The 21,964-nt window shown below is 34.6% G+C and overlaps 1 protein-coding gene across 8 annotated transcripts in view; it reads right to left on the bottom strand.

The window, feature by feature from the left end:
• The window catches only part of CDH18 (cadherin 18), a 943,171-nt gene that overhangs the window by 41,851 nt on the left and 879,356 nt on the right, over positions 1–21,964 (bottom strand). For all 8 annotated transcript variants that reach the window (XM_072825036.1, XM_072825037.1, XM_072825038.1 and 5 more), the window contains one exon: positions 856–977. In XM_072825036.1, the coding sequence (XP_072681137.1) occupies positions 856–977 (122 nt within the window). The remainder of the gene's footprint in view (positions 1–855; positions 978–21,964) is intronic.

Below are 21,964 nucleotides of genomic sequence, written 5' to 3'. Positions count from 1 at the left end.
TCCTAATGCTGCCAATAACCAGGTGTGCTGAGAAGAGATCTCAAGCTTCAGATAAGATGGTCCCGGCTGAAACCTTGATTACTGTTTGTGAGACCCTTGCAAAGATCCAGCTAAGCCATGAGCAGACATCTGACCTACAGGAAATCGGGGGTCAAGATTTCCTCAAATATGTCTTGTTTTAACCTGCTAAGTTTGTGTAATTTGTTATACAGCAGAAAAACAAAAACAAAAACAAAAACAAAGGTATGTCCCCTTTCAGATTTCCACTTGCTTTATGTTCCACAGCCACACTGGTTTTCCTTCAGGATTGCCGTGCTCCTTTAGCTAGCTGCCATCTACATACGTGCGACTCACGATCCTTTTCAAGTTCTTCGCTCCTTCTTCCACTGTCTCCACTTTCTTAGTACATACACTCTCTTTTGTTCAAGCCTAATTGTCTTTTAGTACCAATATTACTCAATGGTCACTCTCATGTCACTCCTGTGGAACATCCAAAATAGACCAAACTGTCCCTTCTCTGTAACCTCATCTAAAATCTTTATTAAGGTGGAAAGTTCACAGTTTCCTCCTCACTTAATAGAGGGCTTTGCATAAACCATTCAATATAATTTTATCGGTATGGTGGATGTATGCATGAATGAGTTCACTCTTTGATTTACATTTGGGATCAAGAAAATTTATTTTCAATGATTCTCAAAAAAATCTGTTTGGTACTTAAAATAAAGCTTTATAAAATTATTTTCACTGAGCACAAAAATAACATTGAGGGATTTTGAGGATTATACCTAAAAATAATAGAAATAGAGCTGCTGTTTCTCTTCCATTCCAATGATAGGAAGGAAACAATTAACTTACCTGGCCAGGCTTAGAATTTTCACAGACAACAATATCATATTCCCTGGCAAGTTCGGGTGGATTGTCATTGACATCCAGAACTCTAATACCCACTGTGACATGGCTCAGCAAACCAGGATTGTCTGCAAAACACACAGGGATATATTTAGTATTTCCATACACACTTTAGAGGCTTGGTTTAAAACAAATCTCCTTAATACTGTAGCTTGTCACTAGCTCCATATGCTTCAACAGGACTTTTGGCAAAAGACAACTTTATGATGGCACTCTTTGCTAGAACTCATTAACTTACAGAAAAATGAAAAATGAACACCAAGGCATGACATGAATGCTAAAATGATATTTTGTCATATCAAGGAAATTACATGTTATTCAGGAACTGGAGTGGGAGAAAGTTGTCAGAATTCATTGTATGCTGTCAGAGTCTAAGGGATGAACAATTGGTTTCATCATTAATCTAAAAAGCATAGCAGTTGGTAAAAAAAAATTACATAATCTTTCAAAAGTTCTAGTTTTCAAATTTAAATAAACTTGGAGAAAATAAAAAGAAGATAAAAGAAAACTTCTTTACACAAAGGATAATTTTCTTCTGGAAAAAATGCATTCAGTGTGTGATGTTAAGTCATAATTGGGGAGAAATAATAATTTAAATCAGAACTTATCATAGAAATTAATATATAACTGGTAGATATCAAAATATTATAGTCAATACCTCAAAATAAGTCTTAAATGCAGTCTTCCCATTTTTCAGTAAGTCATTAATTCTGCGATGTGAGGAAAAGGCAGATGTTTGCTTTATTTTACATTTTAAGTGCAGAATTGATAATGAGAAAATTAAATATATATTTTTTATTGCTGTGTTTGTCATTATCTTAAAAAAATCCAAAATTAAATTTAGACTAATTTTAAAAAAGACTATTAGATAAAGACATACAATCTAGACAAATTTATGAATCTATCAAAGCAGAACATGAGAAGGCATATTAGAAAAAAAAAAGAGATATGGACAGACATAGACATATACAGAGAACACTAAAACTAGTAAGAACATGGGTGGAATAAAAAGTACCATAAGTCGTCCCAAAAGGAATAGAAAATCTGAGTAATTAAAAAAATCAAATTTCATCTGAAGCAATTTCTCTAAAGAGAAAAAGGTCAGGTCTAGATTATTTTACCCAAAGCTAAAGAAGCAGATAATTTCAGTCTCATACATCTTTTTTCCATAAAACAGAGGAAGGAGGAAATACTTGAAAGCTTGTTTTCTGTGGCTTGTGACACATCAATATCAATAACAGAAGTTCCCACTCATGGGAGATTCTAGGTGTAAACAGCCTAAACAAAATGATAGCAAACCCATTCCACTAGGGTAGAATATATAGTAATTATATATATAATTATATATATATATATATATAGTGAATTATATATAATATATAATAATAAATATAATTACTATATAATATAGTAAAAATATATATCTTTATCAGTTTAATTCCATGCTTGCTTAGTTTAACATTCAAGAAAGGAAGAAACAAGGAGAGGATGGAAGATACAAAGAAGACATGAGGAAGGACATTTTAAAAAGCATAAAGATTATTCACAAAGCTAATAAATTAAAGGGTGGACCAAAAATCTGAATAATCATCTCAACATGTATAGAAGAACCAAGAAATAGAACGCAATATCCATATATTATAAACACAACGAAACCAAACCAAACAAACATATAAGAGAAAGAAAAACTCTGAGTGAACTAGAAGTAGAGATGTACCTTCTCCAGCTGATTAAGGGCACATTAAATAAACAACAACAACAAAACTACAGCGTGCATTACTCTTAATGGTAAAAAACCAACTCGAGTTAATAAAGCTATAAGGACGCTAGAAATAAATCTAACAAAGGATGTGAACGACCTACATGCAGAAGGCTTTATTGAAGTGGTCTATTCGTTCAGCTTATTTAGACTTCGTTGAAGAAGGTCTAAAGAAACTAAATCCTGTGTTATGTGTGTGGTTAGGAAGACAACACACCACAGATAAAACCGCCCTTTCCCACGTGATGTGTGTATTCAATGTTATCTATTGCAAACCCCAATGTTCATAGAATTAGTAGCGGGTTCTAAAATTTATAAGTACTAGGATTATTGAGATTGGAATGGAAAAGAACAGTAAAGAAACATGTTCAACAATTTACCCAGGCTTATTATATGGTATTTGCAGCCTTACTATGGCCACTATATAAATACATCTCTTCTGCCCCAAATGTCATAAGTGATTTTTTTTTTCATGTATTCTCGGATTTAATTAGGTACTTGCTCACCTTTTCAGAGCAGACAAAAGCAATCTGTTCTAGAAATCTGACACAAGAATAATTTTATTGTCTCTAATCATCAGTATCAGCAGCCTTAATTGTCCCTGAGTAAATAGTTCTCTGCTCATTTTCTGAAGCAACCTTAGTGAAGTTAGGGGAAAGAAAGAAAAAAAAGATGGAAGGAAGGAAGGAAGGAAGGAAGGAAGGAAGGAAGGAAGGAAGGAAGGAAGGAAGGAAGGAAGGAGGGAAGGAAGGAAGGAAGCTATTTTGTAGGAGAAGATGCTGGAAAGACTACATCTTACCAAAAGGCTAGAATAAAAGGACAACTAGGCATCTGACCGTTGTCGACATTCACCTTCTCTCTGTCCCCACTGACTCTTGCTCATGTGATCTTTGGACTTGAGTCGACTCCCACTCATTGCACAGGGGGGTACAGGAAGCCCAATTCTTCTCGATGGAAATAGACTCGATGTTGATGGGACATTATTTTATTATTCCGATGTATGTATAATTCCTATTCCATTACTTGTTAAAAGCACAGCGTTCAGCATCAGACAAATGCCAATTTTCTGTGGACCTACTCCTGTTACATGTCCTGTGGGGAAGCTCAACTGAATGTAATCTTCGTGTGCTTGTGACTAAGGATGCGACCGCCCTGCCCTGCCAGGGGCCACTGCAGGTCATCCGGACGAAGGGTCAGGAAAAACAGAACATTGGAGTAAGCTCACAGTCATTAGCGCACAAACTGAATACCTCCTATTTACTAAGAGTAGCATGAAGTACAAAAACTGCCTTTCACTTCAGACAATTAGAGGCTGAAAACCCACTATGGCTTCACAGCCGCTTGCAGTCTACCTGTGTCAATTCTGGTATTTTCCTGCTCAATGAGAAAATGAGCTACTTCTAAGTGAGCAAACTGGCACATTCCTTTGGGTTTCTCTTATTTCCCACAGCCATTGGGTTAGGATGGGGCCCCTTGAATGACAATGAATTTACCTATAAAGTGTGAACATACTCACGTGCATTGGAAGTATTTTTCTCTGGCAAAAAATAGACGATGTTCTTGAAATCATTAATGCAACACTTCAGTTATTGCTATTGTTACTTTTATCTTCATGCTTTAATTCTAGCAAGCAGTTTGTTTTTAATAGATGTATAATTGACATGCCATATTATATTGATTTCAGGTACAAATATAAGAAAGTGATTTGGCAATTACACACATTACAAAATACTCACTATGGTAAGTGTGGTCACGATTTGTCATCATACAAGGTTATTATAATGTTACTGATTATATTCCCAAGGCTGCACTTCTCATCCCTGTGACTTATTTATTTTGTAATTGGAAGTTTGTACTTAATCCATTCCCCTGTATTGCCTGCTCACCCTCTTCCTCTTTGGCAAACACCAGTTGTTTTTTTGTTTTTGTTTTTGTTTTTTCCTCGTATTTATGAGCCTGTTTCTGTTTTTGTTCAATTTTAAGTCTTTTTTTGGTGGCAGAGTCAATGAACCCCCTCTCTAGCACTCTTTAGGAACATGACATTTGGAGAGTCATGTATTATTTCTATGCCTTGGCTACTTAATCTGCACTGAGTTCTTTGAAAAACACCAAATGGTCTTTTTGAGAAATCATTAAGGAAATTATGTAAATTTTAAAATACTGACCCTGAGAATAAGCAGGCTGCACATTTGAATCCTTTCTGAAGATGAAAAACAAAACAGAAGCAAAAGCAATACACACCGCATGCGCCAATCCTAGACATGTGATTTCTAGCAGAAACCACACTATTTGAAAATCATCCACATTTTACCCAAGACCAATATAAAAACAAGTCATATTAGCAGAGTGCCCTCTACACACATTGTGATGCAATGGAAGTACTGGTATATGGTAGGTCAGCACAATTTCATGACCATTAGTATATGTAGTGCAATTTACTACGGAATTCAATAGATTTCTAGATATTCATACTTGGAAGTTAGTATTAAGTACTTTTTTTAAATTTTTTTTCAAGACTTTATTTATTCATGAGAGACACAGAGAGAGGCAAGGACACAGGCAGAGGGAGAAGCAGGCTCCATGCAGGGAGCCCGATGTGGGACTCGATCCCGGGACTCCAGGATCACGCCCTGGGCCCAAGGGAGACACTCAACCGCTGAGCCACCCAGGTGTCCTAAGTACTTTTAAATATATAAACTTAGACAAGTGCCAATTATCTTATCTATAAAATGTAGATTATTTTCCTCAAAATGTGCTTCCATTCTTTTCTTTATGAAAATTCAGTCACAATGAAAAACCTTATATATTACTACAACAGTAAATTGCAGTGATTATGGATTTAATTAAGTAATTATATTTATATCTATGATTTATAAATGTGTACACTTATGAAGATGTGTTTCCACCTGTAGGTTACAAATGTGTTTAATTTTTTTTTTTTAATTTTTGGTCTGTGTTTGATTTCTATTATAAGTTTACATTATAAGCAATTATCTATAAACCAAATAGTCTGAACTTTTGTGAATCATTCCTGCGAAGTGAGACTAGACTATTTTAAGATGCTAATATTCTGTTTATTAACAAATAACATTATTAACATTCCCTTAAGTGAAAATAAATATATACAATAAAGTTTGCAAACTAGTGCTCGGATGAAACTGAAAATTTTTTTAAAGATTTATTTATTTATTTATTTATTTATTTATTTATTTATTTATTTTAGAAAGGGGGGGCAGGGGGAAAGAGAATCCTGAGGCAGACTCCCCGCTGAGTATGGAGCCTGATGTAAGGCTCCATCTCACCATTCCAGGGTCATGACCTGAGTAGAAATTACTGGTCGGCCACTTAACCAGCTGAGCCACCCAGGTGACCCTGAAAATTCTTGTTTGACATACTTGTCTTGAAATGAGAGAGTTCTGCTATCTTTAACTAGTATTTTGAAATTTTGTATATAGAAGTCATGTATAATTTTTAGTCAAAAAACTAAGATAAAATAATTAATAAATAATATATACTCCTTACTAATGTATTTATTAAACAACTATTTTATGGATAAAATTATCACCGTGCCTTGTACAAGTCTGGTGTGCTACAGATGTTCTTTCTTTCTCCATCCTTCCCATTCTCTATTGAGAATCCAAATATTGTATTCAAATAATCTGTTATAATGTATAAGTTATAATTAATATCTAGCATCTAATGGCTTAATTCTTAAATAGTTCTTTCTGGTTGCCAGATAAACAGGTGTAAAATAAAACATTCTATGACATTAATAAGATAAATAATTGAATTGACCTTATACATTTTGGATCACTAACTTATTTTACATAAGTTCAAAAAACCTGGTAGTCATCTAGAAGCTTTTTCCAAAATTACTAAGCATTTAGAAACATATCACCTCAAACTCATTCAATGTATTTATACACTTTTTGTAGTTTGCTGTATAAAATTTTATTAGTGGCCCAGTCATTATAAAGATGTCACATTGAAGTGAATCACCCAAAAGGAGTCTCAACTCTCTTAAGACATTTTTTGGGGGCGTCACGGTGGCTCAGCAGTTGAGCATCTGCTTCTGGCTCAAGGTGTGATCCCAGAGTCCTGGGATCGAGTCCCATGTAGGGCTCCCCACAGGGGAGCCTGCATCTCCCTCTGCCTAGGTCTCTGCCTCTCTTTGTGTTCTCTTGAATCAATAAATAACACTTAAAAAAAAAAAAAAAAACCTTTTTTCTCCTAACTCATAAATTCTCCAAAAATTCCCAAAATGTCTTAGTATTTTTGCCTGAGACTCACATAAGTGTTACATAAGTGTTAAGCTTTAAAAGTTTAAATTATGTCTTTGATTTTAGGAATAAACACTTTTATTCTTTAGGTTGGAACCATAAAGTCAAAGTAATTCACCTTTAAGTGGAATTAATTACATCGGGATGATATATTTGCTCTTGATTATAAAATAAATTGAAAAATAGTTTTTAAAAAATATCTGTTAAAATTGGCCCATTCAATTGCATGAAAGAATCTAACAAAGGCAGATTTATTTTCTAATTTTTGTGATAATTCAGAATTTTTACATTTATTTTCCATCGTGGTCTATTCATCTCTAGTGTGGTGATCATCAAGTTTTCATCTTTCTTGAGGCCCCACAAATTCAGCTTGTGATAGATTATTATGATGTCCTTTGAACTACATTAGCAATCATATTGTTTATGCTGCCAGAAGTTCACTAATAGAATGGACCATCATTTTGCATTTTTGGGGGTGAGCAATGTAAGGATACTAATTTTTTTCTTATCTGATACAATCAGCATTCAAAAGTGGTTTTGTTAATTACGGAAAAACAGCTAACATAGGACATCGTTAGTGAAAATAATACATATATATTTCAAACATTTGTATTAAAATATCCGAATGTTTAATCATTCACCAATCTCAACTCTGGTGTAGGGATAAGGCCTTATCTCTGAGAATGGATCTGCTGTTGCTTGGAGTTCAACATCACCATTCTTGAAAAAAATCACACTCACTGCATCATCTATGGGCCCCAAATTTATTCCAAGGGAAGGAGAAACATGAAGTCATGTCCCAAACAGTTTAAGCACACAAGCAATTTAATGAAATTCCCTGAAATATTATAATGGTCATATTTTTTTCCTAAACTGCAACACATTTTTTTTAAGCTAAAATCAAATCTTAAGAAAATTTAAGCCTGAACTGATTCCATTATGCACATCTACAACATTCTTTGGTGTAATATTTAAATAAATTAAGTAGTTAAAAGATAAGATTAACAAGTTTTGAAATAGAATTTAAGAAAGTAAACTTCAGATTTTAGCCAGAAGTAGCAACTAATACCAGACTAACCAGCTATTATATATGACTATAAAACTGAAATTATATGAAGATACTCTTCTTATAGTTTGGCATACAGACAGTGAAGAACTGTGCTCCTTGAGAGAGGAGAGATCCACAAGCCGAGTGCAATGATTTCCTCCAGCCTTGATTATGTTCATCATAACCTTGTAGGATATATTTCAGGAAGGAAAGGCTGGTTGTTTAACATTTAAACATTGTAAATATAATTCACCCCACCCATAATTCTTTATTTTTTTAAAATGATTTTATTTATTTGAGAGAGAGAGAGAGCAGAGAAAGAGTGAGAGGGAGAAGCAGACTCCCAGCTGAGCAGAGAGCCCGATGTGGGACTCAAACCCAGGACCCTGAGATCATGACCTGAGCCAAAGGCAGATGCTTAACTGATTGAGGCCCCCAGGTGCCCCAATTATATTGATAGATGCAGAAAAATATAACAAAACAGAACATCTGTATTTGATGTAAAGAAAAAAAAAAACACTCAGTAAAGTAAGAATGGAAGAGATTTCCTCAATCTGAATATTTGTATAAATACAACCCACGACTGTCATACTTACAAGTGAAAGATTGAATGTTTTAACCTAAGAATCAGGGGGAAAAAAATAAAAGGTAGGGTATAGCCTGTAGCAATTCTCCTGGGAATCATATTAAAGCTTAGAGTCAGTACAATTAGACAAAAAGAGAAATAAATATTATGTCAATTGCAAAGTAAGGAATAAATCTATTTCTTCACAGGGGATCATTCACGTAGAAAAGACAAAATAATCTCCAAAAAGCTGCTACTGCTAATGAGAGTTAGTCATACTGTAGAATAAAAGCTTAAAAAGCTTATATTAACATTTATTTCTAAAACTATAAAATTAAAGAAGTACTTAAATCAATAATAAATTCATGTAACATGAAAAAAACTGTAATTAACTAAAATGTGTTCAATATCTGAAGCCTACAAATATTATTAAGATAAATTTAAAATACCTAGATAACTGGAAACGTACATTATATTCATAGATAAAAGAATCAATATTTTTGAAACATCCATTCCTCCAAACTTGAACTATAGATTAATTGCAGTACCAATAAAACTTCTAGCTGATATTGTTGAAGACTCTGACAAGCTGATTCTATAATTTATCTGAAAAAGATCATGTTTTACATTAGCCCAAACATTTTGATAAAAAGAAGAATGATGTTGAACTCACTTTGTTATTTTAAGTATTAGTAAGTAGCCACAACAATCAAGACGATGGTATTAGCTTAAGATTATCTATGTGTGTGTGTTGTGTCTGTGTATAGTATTTTATAATATATGCTTATAGGATTAATGGTACATACGAAAGAGCCTAGAAATTAATCAAAACAAAAATGGTCAAGTGTTAATGGACAAAGCTGTCATGAATATTAAATAGAGAAATAATAGCATTTATAACAAATACTGGACCCATTGGCAATGCCTATATGTGAATTAAATTAACTTGTCCCTTATAATAATTAAAATATGACTCAAAGTGAACCATAGACCAAAACATAAAACCTTAAATTTAAATATATAAGAACAAATAGAGTAAATATTTTGTTACTTTGTTTTAGTAAAGAATTTCCTAAAATGTGTTCAGATTCATGTATAAGATATTAAAACATCCTTTCTGGAACCATTAAATTCTTACAATTGCAAGTAACATAAAAGCTGTGACTTTTGGACAGCTAATATAATTGTGGAACTGAATACAAGCATACTTTAGAGTGGAATTTTTCTGCATAAAATGAAATGTACTAAGAGAGCTTTAACTCATATATAAAATATACACATTAATTTTGGGGTCAATCATCAATTACAATTATGCATTTGTCAAAAACATGTTAAATGTTCTCCTTTTGAGAAGCATTTGAGAATACTTCTAAGAATAGATTATATGCTCATGGTATGTATACCTAAGTTACACATATTGAAAAGTTTTTCATATTTATAATAGGAAATATGTTCATGTTATATCAGCAATATTAATTAATTGCTTCATATTAATATATAAAGCTATAAAAACTGAAAACAATTGACCTACTCTGGAATTTTTAAGCATGAATTAAAATAGATTTCTCATTATAGTGAAAATGAAAAAACAAAATCAGCTGTATTTCTTTCCCTGGATGAATCTTAAAAACAGAGCACTGAGAAAAAAATTACAGAAAGTGCTTATACTATTAAGCTATCCATATATAATATCCATGAGACAAAGATGTAGTTACATAAATATAGATATATGGATGTCCAAAATGTATTTGGTAGAATTATAAAGAAAAGACAGGAACAAATAACACTAAACTCAGTATCTACAAGCTTTAGTGGGAATGAAGAAGGATGAATAGTGAGGTGTATGTACTTATTTATTTTAAGATTTTATTTACTTATTTATTTCAGGGAGGGAGGGAGGATGGGAGAGAGAGAGAGATAGAGAGAGAGAGAGAGAGAGAGCCTCAGGAAGGAGTAGAAGGGGACAGAGAGCCTCTCTAGCTGACTCCAGGCTTAGAGCTCACGACCCTGACATCATGACCTGAGTGGAAACCAAGAGTCAGATGCCTAACCAGCGGAGCTACCCATGCATCCCTAGTGAGGTGCATTTAAAGCTTAATTCTCTGAGGAGAGTGGCTCTTAAATTGGTGTTCATTTCATTATTTAAACTGACCACATACTTAAGATATCAATGCATTTGATATATTTTAATTCTAATTGGAAAACATTTGGTACGATGACTTTACCCAAATATTAAAAGAGACATATGTGTGAACACATAACCTATGCACGTGTGTACACATCTGCATTCATTACATCACGTCATGTTCTAATTTCCAACTAAGCACAATTTTCGTAGTTTTATTTATCAATGTCTTCCTTTATGGGGTGTGCAACTGATATTTTCATAAAACTTCCTCTATTCTGGAGTCATAGTAATGTTATCCTACGTTTCATTTAATGTTTAATTTTCACCTCCTATACACTGGAATTACTTATTCCGCATGGCTGTGAGGTAGATAAGTAAGTTTACTTCCTTTGCAGAGCCAGGTAACACAGCTCTGTCTTCACCTGTTGGTCGAAGTGTCCATCGGTCCTCCCTTCTGACTTGCAAACAACTCTGCCTTGTGTCAATCTGACCCTATGGTTCTTAGAATATACACCTGTATCAAAACATTTTTTAAACTGCTGTGTGGTTTAGTGTGTCATTAATGTCAATATATTTTGCTTCATGTACTTGAAGATGATGCTTATTCTTTAAGGATGCTTGGGTGCCTTAGTCACTTGGTCACCTGACTCTTGATTTTGGCTCAGGTCATGATCTCAAGGGTCTTGGCCTGGAGCCCTACATTGGGCTCCACACTCAGGGGGGTGTCTGCTGCAGGAGTCTCCCTCTCCCTCTGCCCCTCCCCCTGCTTGCACCCTCTCTCTCTCTCTATCTAAAATAAATATATAGAAAAAAATCTTTGAAAATGATATGTGTTCATTAAATTATTTCATTATATATGACATATATAATACATATAGTAAAACCTTCATATTTGTGTATTTGACAGATAATCAAATATCAAGTGATTTCATTTTGTTCAATGAAAGACTTTTATCATTACTGACATTTTTAGCCTGCTTAATAAAACATTTCTGAGAGAGGTGTATTAGCAATTTAATCTGAAATTATGTTTTATTCATTTTGAAGATACTTTATTAGGCTCATGTAAGTTTCAAATGATTACATCACTCTGGTGACATACACTACAGCTCAATATGGCATGACCTTCATATCCTCACAATAGCATTTTGTTTTAAAGCATAGTTTGTCTAATATATATATATATATATATATATATATATATATATATAAAGATTCTATTTATTTATTCATGAGAGGCACAGAGAGAGAGAGAGGCAGAGACACAGGCAGAGACAGAGTCCGCATGGAGCCTGATGCGGGACTCGATCCCAGGTCTCCAGGATCACGCCCTGAGCTGAAGGTGGCACTAACTGCTGAGCCCCCCAGGCTGCCCAACTTTGTCTAATATTAAGTTTTGCTTGATTTATTTTGGTTGGAATTATCTAGTGTTGTATTCTTTTATGTTAAAACTTTCTATATCTTTAGAACTCATATGTGCCTATTACAAGTTACATAAGATGATTTTATTTTTCCTTACTTCAGTATGGTAAATTTTTTTTAACAGGAGAGTTTATTACAATTACACCACTTTGGCTCATTAATATATATTTTCACCACTTTATTGTGTGCTTCCAATTTGTCTTAATATTTTTTATCTCTTCTAATATTATTTTCCAGTATTTTGTTTAAGGTTTTATTCATGTCATGTCTAATTTTACATCTGTATACTAAATTTGTTTCCTTACCTCGGAAATATTAACATGCTTGGGTATCTCTGGAAAATATAAGTGCAGTAAACATCTTTACTCTCTTTCTAAATATGGTAATAGCTTTTAAGTGCTTTAGTTTAGATCAAGTTTCTCAAATTTATACCTATAAGTGATGCTGGGGCTGCTGCTGCTAATGGTACCTGTGGATTTGCTAATCCGTCAAATTTGACATTTTGTTATTACAAAGAAAGGTGTCTTCATATGTACAACTTTCTTTGTCGTTATTCATTATTGAAATTTATACCATCCTTTTGAGATAATTTTCTTTCTTTTTAGCAAGTTATTTAATAGCGATATACTTTCTCAATTGTTTGAAAGTTTTTCCTGTATCACATATTTTATGCTTCTGTTATCACAGACTTACTGAGGCCAAGGTGATCTAAAATGACTTGTAAGAAGTGTCATAAACACAACTTTTGATGGGCAACATTTTCTCATTCCCTCTACACAGAACTAAAGTAAAAACAGAAACTACGTATTACCTTTATTCTTTGTTTGGCAGCATACACATGTGTGTCTATCTTGGGTCATTCGTTATGAATGTCATGTTTTAGAATCCTAATTTATTTGGGAATATCTTATCTTAACAACAGAGAAAACGACAGATGTTGGAGAGGATGTGTAGAAAGGGGCACCCTCTTACATTGTGGTTAGGAATGCAAACTGGTGTAGCCTATTCTGCAAAACAGTGTGGAAGTTCTTTAAAGGGTTAGAAATAGAACTACCCTACGTCCCAGCAATTGTACTACTATGTACTCACCCAAAGGATACAAAAGTACTGATTTGAAGGAACACATTCACCCCGATGTTTATAGCAGCATTATCAGCAATAGCCAAATTATGGAAAGGGCCCAAATGTCAATCAACTGCTATATGGATAAAGAAGATGTGGTATATATTTATACATATTTGTAATGGAATATTACTCAAAAAATGAAACCTTGCCATTTGCGAAAACATGGATGGAACTAGAGCATATTATTATAAGTGAAATACATCAGTCTGAGAAAGACAAACACCATATGATTTTAGGAATATGTGGAATTTAAGAAACAAAACAGATGAACATGGGGAAAAAGAGAGGGAGGCAAATCAAGAAACAGACTCTTAAGTATAGAGAAGACACTGATGGCTATGAGAGGCGAGGTGGGTGGGGGGTGGGCTAAGTGGTTGATGGGTATTATGGAGAGCACTTGGATGAGCACTGGCTGTCGTATGTACGTGATAAATCACTACATTCTACTCCTGAAAATAATATTTACCCAGTATGTTAACTAACTAGACTTTAAGTAAAAACTTGGAAAAAGAGAGCTACATGTTACTATTTATTCCTAAAAAAGAATCTTTTAGTACATCTCTGGATAATGGATTAAAAGAAGCTACAGTTAAGTGCAAAAGACTATTTCAGAAGCTACTGCAGTATTCCAGCTGAGGGGTGATGGTTATTTGGACAGGAATAGGAATGAAGGAAATGTTAGGAAGTGGTTGATTTATGGATATTTTTCAAAGTATAGCTAGTAGAAGTTTCTGATGAATTGGACGTGTAGCCTGAGAGAAAAAGGGGAACCAAATATAACACTGAGTGATCTTCTCAAGCAATCTGGACTACAGCCATCATTATTGAGATGGATAATGTCTCTGGAGGAGTAGATTTAGAGAGAAATTGGATTTTTGAGGAAACTGTTTACTTGGAACATTTTGAGTTTGAGATCTCCGAGAAGAGATATTAGGGCAGCTAAAATGGAATTCAAGGAAAAAGTGGATACATACGTAAATTTGAGAGTCATCTACATGTAGATGTTACAGAAAACCATTAGACTAAATGAGATTACATGGGCAATGACTCCAAGTAGATCTGATTCTTGGAAATTAGGATGCCCCACTATTCAATGAATGGGGTGATGAGGAACTAAAATGCCTACGAGATAGAAGGACCAGGGAAGGAAGAAGAGCATCTACAGAAGCTGTGTCTGAGCCAGAGTGAGAGCCTATTTCTTGAAAGAGCTGTCGGTTGAGCCAAATGGTGCCATTTTGCTGAAAATGGAGGAGAGAATTATACTTCATATTTTGGAACAGGGAAGACAAGTATAATTTTAGTGAAGTAGTAAAGAGAAGTTTTTTAAGAGTGGATTTTATTTTATTTTATTTTATTTTATTTATTTTTATTTTATTTATTTATTTTAAGAGTGGATTTTAAAGAGCATGGAGATAGTGTTGGGTGTGAATACAGGCAACTCTTTCAAGGAGTTTATCAGGAAAGGGAGTGGGATAACAAAATTGTATCTTTTGAGGGAAACGTTAGATCAAGGTCGGTTCTCAGTTTTTGTTTGCTTGAGTAAACTTTATTTTCAGATAGAAAATAAAGTCTAAGTTGGAGGACAGAGGAATTATGGAGGGGAGGAAATGAAGATAGAGGAGAGGAATTAATTGACAGTGTCATTGTTTCAGTTATTCAAGTTCCATTTGAATAAAACAAATGTTCTAATGCTTCTAGAATTAGATACTGAGATTGGGATAAGGTAATTTGTAAGAACTCAAATGTATCAATGTTTTAGGCAAAAAACAACAAAAAACAGACTGTAGTGTATATATGCCTCACCAAAATTCTCCCCATGGAGAGGAGAGGTTGGGATGGAATTGGCCTGCAAATAAAGATAAGAAATGGTCCTTAAAAAAAAAAAAAAAAAAAAAAAAAAAGAAATGGTCCTTGATGGTTGGTCTTGTGCCAATGTGAATAATCCCATATGTTTTGCCATCATTTACTTATTTATGGGCACATATTATGTATTAAATACTATTCTTTATTTTATTTTTTATTTTTTTTAAATACTATTATTTAAAAACAGTGAATGAATGAATGAAGTTCAGGCCTAATTAGAGCAACATATATATAGATTTTATATATTTCTTTGAGAGAGACAGCAAGCGAGAGCGAGCACGAGTGGGAGGGAGGGGCAGAGGGAGAGGGAGAAGCAGACTGCCCGCCGGGCAGGGGGTCTGTAGGGCTCTATCCCAGGACCCTGGGATCATGACCTGAGCTGAACGCAGATACTTAATGGACTGAGTTGCCCAGGAGCAGTATTTGTAATGCATGTCTGAAGTGACAATTGATCTCAGCCTGGGTGTGAATGAGGATGAGTGCGCCCCAACTGCAGGTGGCATTCATCCTGTCAACATTTGGCAAGTTAGCATAGTACTTGTTGCTTGTTACTATAATATAGCAACACTAAATCAAGGGATGAGATAATAAGGAATGCAGAAAAGAAAAAAAAAAAAAGCAAAGAGAAATAGAGGGGCCTGATCCTAGTAATCCTGAAACCTAATTTACCTGTGAACTTTACAGGCATGTGGGCCAATAAATTTATTTTAAATCTTAGAACAAATGGAGTTATTTTTTGATATTTTGTAGTTATCTGTTACATGGCAACAGGTAACTCATAAACAGACGTATATATTATAAACCAGGATTTCATAAAAGTATTTTGTTTTATACTTTCAATCCTTGGTTAAAGCAATACCAATATCTTTGGGTGTTCTTCCCTTTGTCTGCTAAGGAAAAGGTGTCAAATAGGATCTTTTTGTATGTTAAGGGAAATTACTCATTCGAACACACTTGTGAAAAGCAAATTTCATATATCAAAATAAGCACATTGACAATAGCAAAATGTGTAATGTGTAGAAGCTAGAAGGACTTAAAGACACCCACTCTTCAGTAGTGGCATTTTGTATTGTTAGATGCAGCCACTAACAAAGATTTATTTCAGATTAAAAGGCAACCAGGAATGAGTTCATAAAATCTAAATTTAATTTCCATCACCTAAAGTTGCAGTTAGATTACATTTGAAATTTGTGGATCCTAATCTTTGGATGTGTTTGCATGAGAATTGAGAAAAAAAATAAAACAAGAAAGGTTCAACAAATAAAGAGCACAACAAATAAACAGGTTCCTGGACCGAGTTATGCATATAATTTGTTTAAGGGAAGTGAGACAGAGAGCCGAGGCAAACACGGTAACGATGTGGAAACTAGCGGTGTTGTGATTTAATTCGTGAGTTCTGGTAAGAGCCGAGTCTTTCAGACTCATTAGAAGCATGAATACAGGAGCAGCTCTCCAACTTTGGCTCCTTTGGCGATACAAGTGTCAGGCAAGCAGTGAACGATGGGGGTCCCATTTTGGGGTATTAATCAGGATAAGCTCTCACAGTGCACAGAACAACATATTTAGGCGAAATGGGGAAATATATATAATTTAGTGATCACTGAGCTGTGTAGTAAGTAGTGCAGTTCTTGGGCAGTTTAGGTAGGTAGAGAAGGAAAGGACAAATGGATTCATGTATCCAGCACCGTTTCACATGGCAGGAAATGTTCTTAGTATTTGTGAATACGATGGTCAACAAAGGGCAACTAGACCTGATTTTCAGATTCGAGATATTCATAATCTAGTAGGGGGGAATATTACATTAAAAAGTGATATGGGCTGGATTTAAATCTAATAAGTGATAAGCGCACAATCTAAGGCATGCATAAAGTTAGAGGACGGAAGGAGGAGCTGTAAAATTTGCCTGAGAGATTGAAGAAGATATCACAGATGTTGTGACATATGAAATAGCTTTTCAGAGTAAATAGATGTTTGTAAAGCCAGAACAAAATGAGCAGAGGGGATTGAGAGATGAAAGGATTATACAATTATTGAAAGAACGTGGCGTGTTTGAGGATCTGTGACTAAAAGTATGATATATATTTTTTCTGAGAATTGAGCTGAGAACAGAGAAGGGCAAGTTTTACTTAAAAAAAAAAAAAAGCCACATATGTTCTATGCAGAATTTTGTTTTGTTTTGTTCAATGCAGAATTTATTTCGTACGCACTCAGGACATATGTGTGTATCCACGCCTTAGGGATGAGTACTAAAAGGAACGATGGCATAAATCAAGTTGTGATTGGAAGCAAGGTTTCTTAATAATTTACTTTTGTATCACATAAGTCAATGGTTCTCAAACTTCAGCGTGCATGAAGATCACCTAGGGAGCCTGATAAAACCCTCGATACTGGAGTACTGCAAGTTTTTAATTCATGGTATGCCCAGATATTTGTTTTAGAATATAAGAGACACCATTCTGTTTGTTTCTATGAGGGTGTTTTTAAATAAAAAATAACATTTAAATTACTAGACTAAACGGGCCTTTGGCTGGCTCAGTTGGTAGAGCATGTGACTCTCGATCTCGAGGTCATGAGTTCGAGCCCCCAGGTTGGAAATCATGTGGCCATTTGTTACTGAAACCCAGAAATGTAATAGAAATTTCTAAGTATCTGAATTGTAGATTACATGGAGGGAAGGCATTGTTATCTGCACAGAAATATTCCAGGTTTTTTATTAGACAGCACTATTCCTCAAGAACTGTGATATGTGGGGCACCTGGGTGACTCAGTCATTAAGCATCTGCCTTCACCTCGTGTCATGATCTCAGGGTCCCGGGATGGAGCCCCACATGGGGCAACCTGCTTAGTGAGTGGGGAGTCTGCATCTCCTTCTCCCTCTGCTGCTCCCCCAGCTTGTGCTCCTCTCTCTCTCTCTCTCTCTCTCTCTTTCTTTCTCTCAAATAAACAAGCAAACAAATAAATAAATCTTAGAAAAATAAAATAAAAATGAACTGTGATATGTGATGAGAATACAGTACTTTCTAGTTCTCTAATCGAAGGCAGCTCATGGAATTCATCCTATTCTCAGTGTCTTCTTTAAAATCATAGAAATAATCTTCCACTAAAAATCATAGAAATAATCTTCCAATATTATTCCAATAATATTCCATGCAAATATCTGGACTGAGATGAGACAACATTTAGAATCTAATGTATGGTTTCTGATTGAAATACCACTGGGTTAAATTTGCAATTATTTTAAAGTAAGATGAATTTTAGAGATAAATAATAAAATAAACTTCGATCAGTTAAAATATCTGACCCAAACTTGGGATTCAATGAGTAGGAGCTTCCCTAAGGGTCCATATTAGGAGGAGCATAGATCTAGGAGCCAGACTATTCAGATTCATATTCTGTATGAGTCTCATTTTCCTTACCTATAAAATGAAAATCATACCTGTCCTCTCTCTTTCAGAGAATCTTATTAGGACGACAGGTCTACACAAGCACACCATACAAAAGCAAGATTGCTATCAATTGTATTTAGCAGTAGCAGGAAGTATATCATAGATCAGACTCATGTTTTCTGCCTTCAGCATATGACGGGGCAGCTGTAGAGTCACTTTGAAAATCAAAGGATAAAAGAAAGCAGAATCAAATACCATGCAAATAAGAACTGCATTCAGAGGCCCACACACTTTTTTTAATGACACCTCATACTCTCATTAGCAAGTGGCCTGTTCATCTGCAAGAAGGGCCTTTCATTTTTTTTTTTTTTTTTCTTTTCCTGTGCCTGGAACTGGTTTGCTTTATTTACTCTTGAATCCTGTTTCCTTGCTCATCTGTGCAGAAGGGGCCCCTTTCTCTTACTTGCACAGCACTCTAGGCAGGGTAAAAAAAAAAAAAAAAAAAAAAAAAGTTCTTTAAAATATTAACTTCTGTCATTCCATAGAACACCAAGTTCCTCAGAAACTTACATTAAGAGGGTTTTTAAACACCTGATTTCAATTCTCCAAAAGACCATGCCAAATGAAGGAGAAAACAAGACATACACTGGGAGAAAATATTTGTAAAATACACATCTGGTGGTCTATTTTCTAAAACATGCAAAGACCTCTTAAAGTTGACTGACGAGAAAACAAAATCTGATTCAAAAGTGAGCTGTACTCCAGTATCGAGGGTTTTATCAGGCTCCCTAGGTGATCTTCACGCTGAAGTTTGAGAACCATTGACTTATGTGATACAAAAGTAAATTATTAAGAAACCTTGCTTCCAATCACAACTTGATTTATGCCATCGCTCCGTTTAGTACTCATCCCTAAGGCGTGGATACACACATATGTCCTGAGTGCGTACGAAATAAATTCCTCATTGAACAAAACAAAACAAAATTCTGCATAGAACATATGTGGCTTTTTGTTTTGTTTTGTTTTGTTTTAAGTAAAACTTGCCCTTCTCTGTTCTCAGCTCAATTCTCAGAAAAAATATATATCATTAAATTAACAGACACCCCGTCAAAGAAGACATACAGATGGCAAATAGATGTATGGAAAGATGCTCCATGTAGTCATCATCAGAGAAACACAAACCAAAGCAACAGTGAGGTACCACTCTATACCTCAGAGTCACCCAAATCTGGGGACTGCTAAGAACAGCAAAGGCTGATGAGGCTGTGCAGCAACAGGAACTCTCATCCATTCCTGGTGAGAAGGCAAAATGGGATAACCACTTTGGAAAACAGTTGTGAGATTCTTACAAAACTGCATATACCCTTACCATATGATGCACTCATTACACTCCTTGGTATCTACCCAAAGAAATTGAAAACTTCCATCCAGACAAAAACCTACACATGAATGTTTTTATCATAGCCATTTATTCAGAATTGCCCAAACTTGGGGAACAACCAAGATGTCCCTCAGTGGGTGAATGGATACATAAATTGTGGTACAGTCTGGACAATGGAACGCTATTGAGTATTAACAAGTAATGAGCTATCAAGCCATAAAAATCCATGGAAGATCTTTAAATATGCTGATTACTAGCTGAAGAGGCCAATCATAAGGGCTACAAACTGTATAATCCAAATTATATGGAAAAGGAAAAACCCATGGAGCCAGTTAAAAAAAAAAAAAAATCAGTGGTTACCAGAGATCAGAGTGTGTGGAGATGAATAAGCGTACACATGGGGCTTTTAGTGCAGGGAAAATGCTGTATGTGATACTATCATGATGAATATGTACTACCGTACATTTGTCTAAACCCACAGAATGCCAAGAACGAGACTTAAACTAACCTTCAGAATTTGGAGGATTATGATGTGTCACAGATGTGACAAATCTACCACTCGTGGAGGATGTTGACAACGGAGGGTGTTACTCATGTGTAGGTGTGGGGGCTGTTTGGGAAATCTCTGCACCTACTCTTAATTTTGTGGTAGACCTAAAACTGCCCTACAAAAAAAAATACAGCCTTAAAAAATCCAGTTGGATAAAAAAACAGCAAGAACATTCCCAGAACAGGATATGATAGTAAGTGCTTTGGTAATGTGGTTGCATTTGAGGTTAATGTTTACAAACAACGGTATGTAGAAGAGCCCCCAGTAATATTTAATAAGGCTCTTAGGCCAAGCGATCAGTGTGCGAATGTGCACTCCCTAAACAAGTCTCCAAGATGGCTTCAAAATATCAACTATTGTTCTTTCTTTCTACATACCTATTTATAATTAGGATTAGGTTATTTTTAGTAATGCTTTTTTGAGGTGTCCCTAAGGCTTTTTAAAAAATCATCATCTATACAGTACAGTATATGATCTATTATACTCCTTTACTTAGTAAATATGTATTAACTAATTTGCCACACAAAGTACTAACAAATAGAATAAAAAAAGAACTTATTAAGTATATTTTAATATGTTACTTAAGTAAAAATGAGCACTTAATGATCATTGCAAATAATATAATTTTTATGGTATATGAACTCATGTTGATTTCCAAATTAGTTTCTACTTGATGCAAATATTTGGACTGAGATGAGACAACATTTAGAATCTAATGTATGGTTTCTGATTGAAATACCACTGGGTTAAATTTGCAATTATTTTAAAGTAAGTTCGTGTTTTTTTTTGTTTGTTTGTTTGTTTGTTTGTTTGTTTTTTGTTTGTTTTTTTTCCTAACAGGGATTCTTTCCTTCCATCTTCTATACACAGAGCCTGTTCCCCAAAAGTGCACAATCTTTTCTGAATCTTTTCAATGTCCTTATTTCTTGGATATATTAATCCATTAATCCTTTATTTTTTCAACTAATGTCGAATGAGCTCTTACCATTTAACAGTCATTTAATTGTCATTAGGTGACAAAGAGCATGCAATTCTACTCTTAGTCTGGTTATTTTGAAAATGAAAATTAACCAGAATGATCATAAATGAACCCACTCATGTATTCTTTATAACACTCATTTAAAAGTAATTAGTGAATGCTTATTTTCAAAGAGAATGTTGTGTTGAAAAAATTATCTAAATGGAAGCCACTTGAGCTAATTTTGCAGATGTAAAAACATAAAAATTCAAGCAGGATATAAAAGGCTGGAGCAGTCTAATTATTGATTGGTAACAGAGGACATTATGAAAGTGCGTAAACCATGAGGATCCATCAGCCCACACCCACTAGAATGGTTATAATCAAAAGATACATAACCATAAATACTGGTAATCGTATGCAGAAGTTGGAACCCTCTCCTGCTTTTGGGTATGTAAACGCAGCTCCTTTGGAAAATAGGCAGTTCATCAAATAATTAAATACAGAGTTTCTCTGTGACTGAGCTATCTCACTTCAGGTTATACACCCCAGAAGAAATTAAAACATGGCTACAAATAACTTTCATATTA

The sequence above is a fragment of the Canis lupus genome, chromosome 4 (assembly GCF_048164855.1).
Source record: "Canis lupus baileyi chromosome 4, mCanLup2.hap1, whole genome shotgun sequence".
NCBI classification, from domain to species: Eukaryota; Metazoa; Chordata; class Mammalia; order Carnivora; family Canidae; genus Canis; species Canis lupus.
The sequence above is the reverse complement of the archived record's forward strand: the minus strand, read 5'-3'. Positions and strand labels throughout refer to the sequence as shown.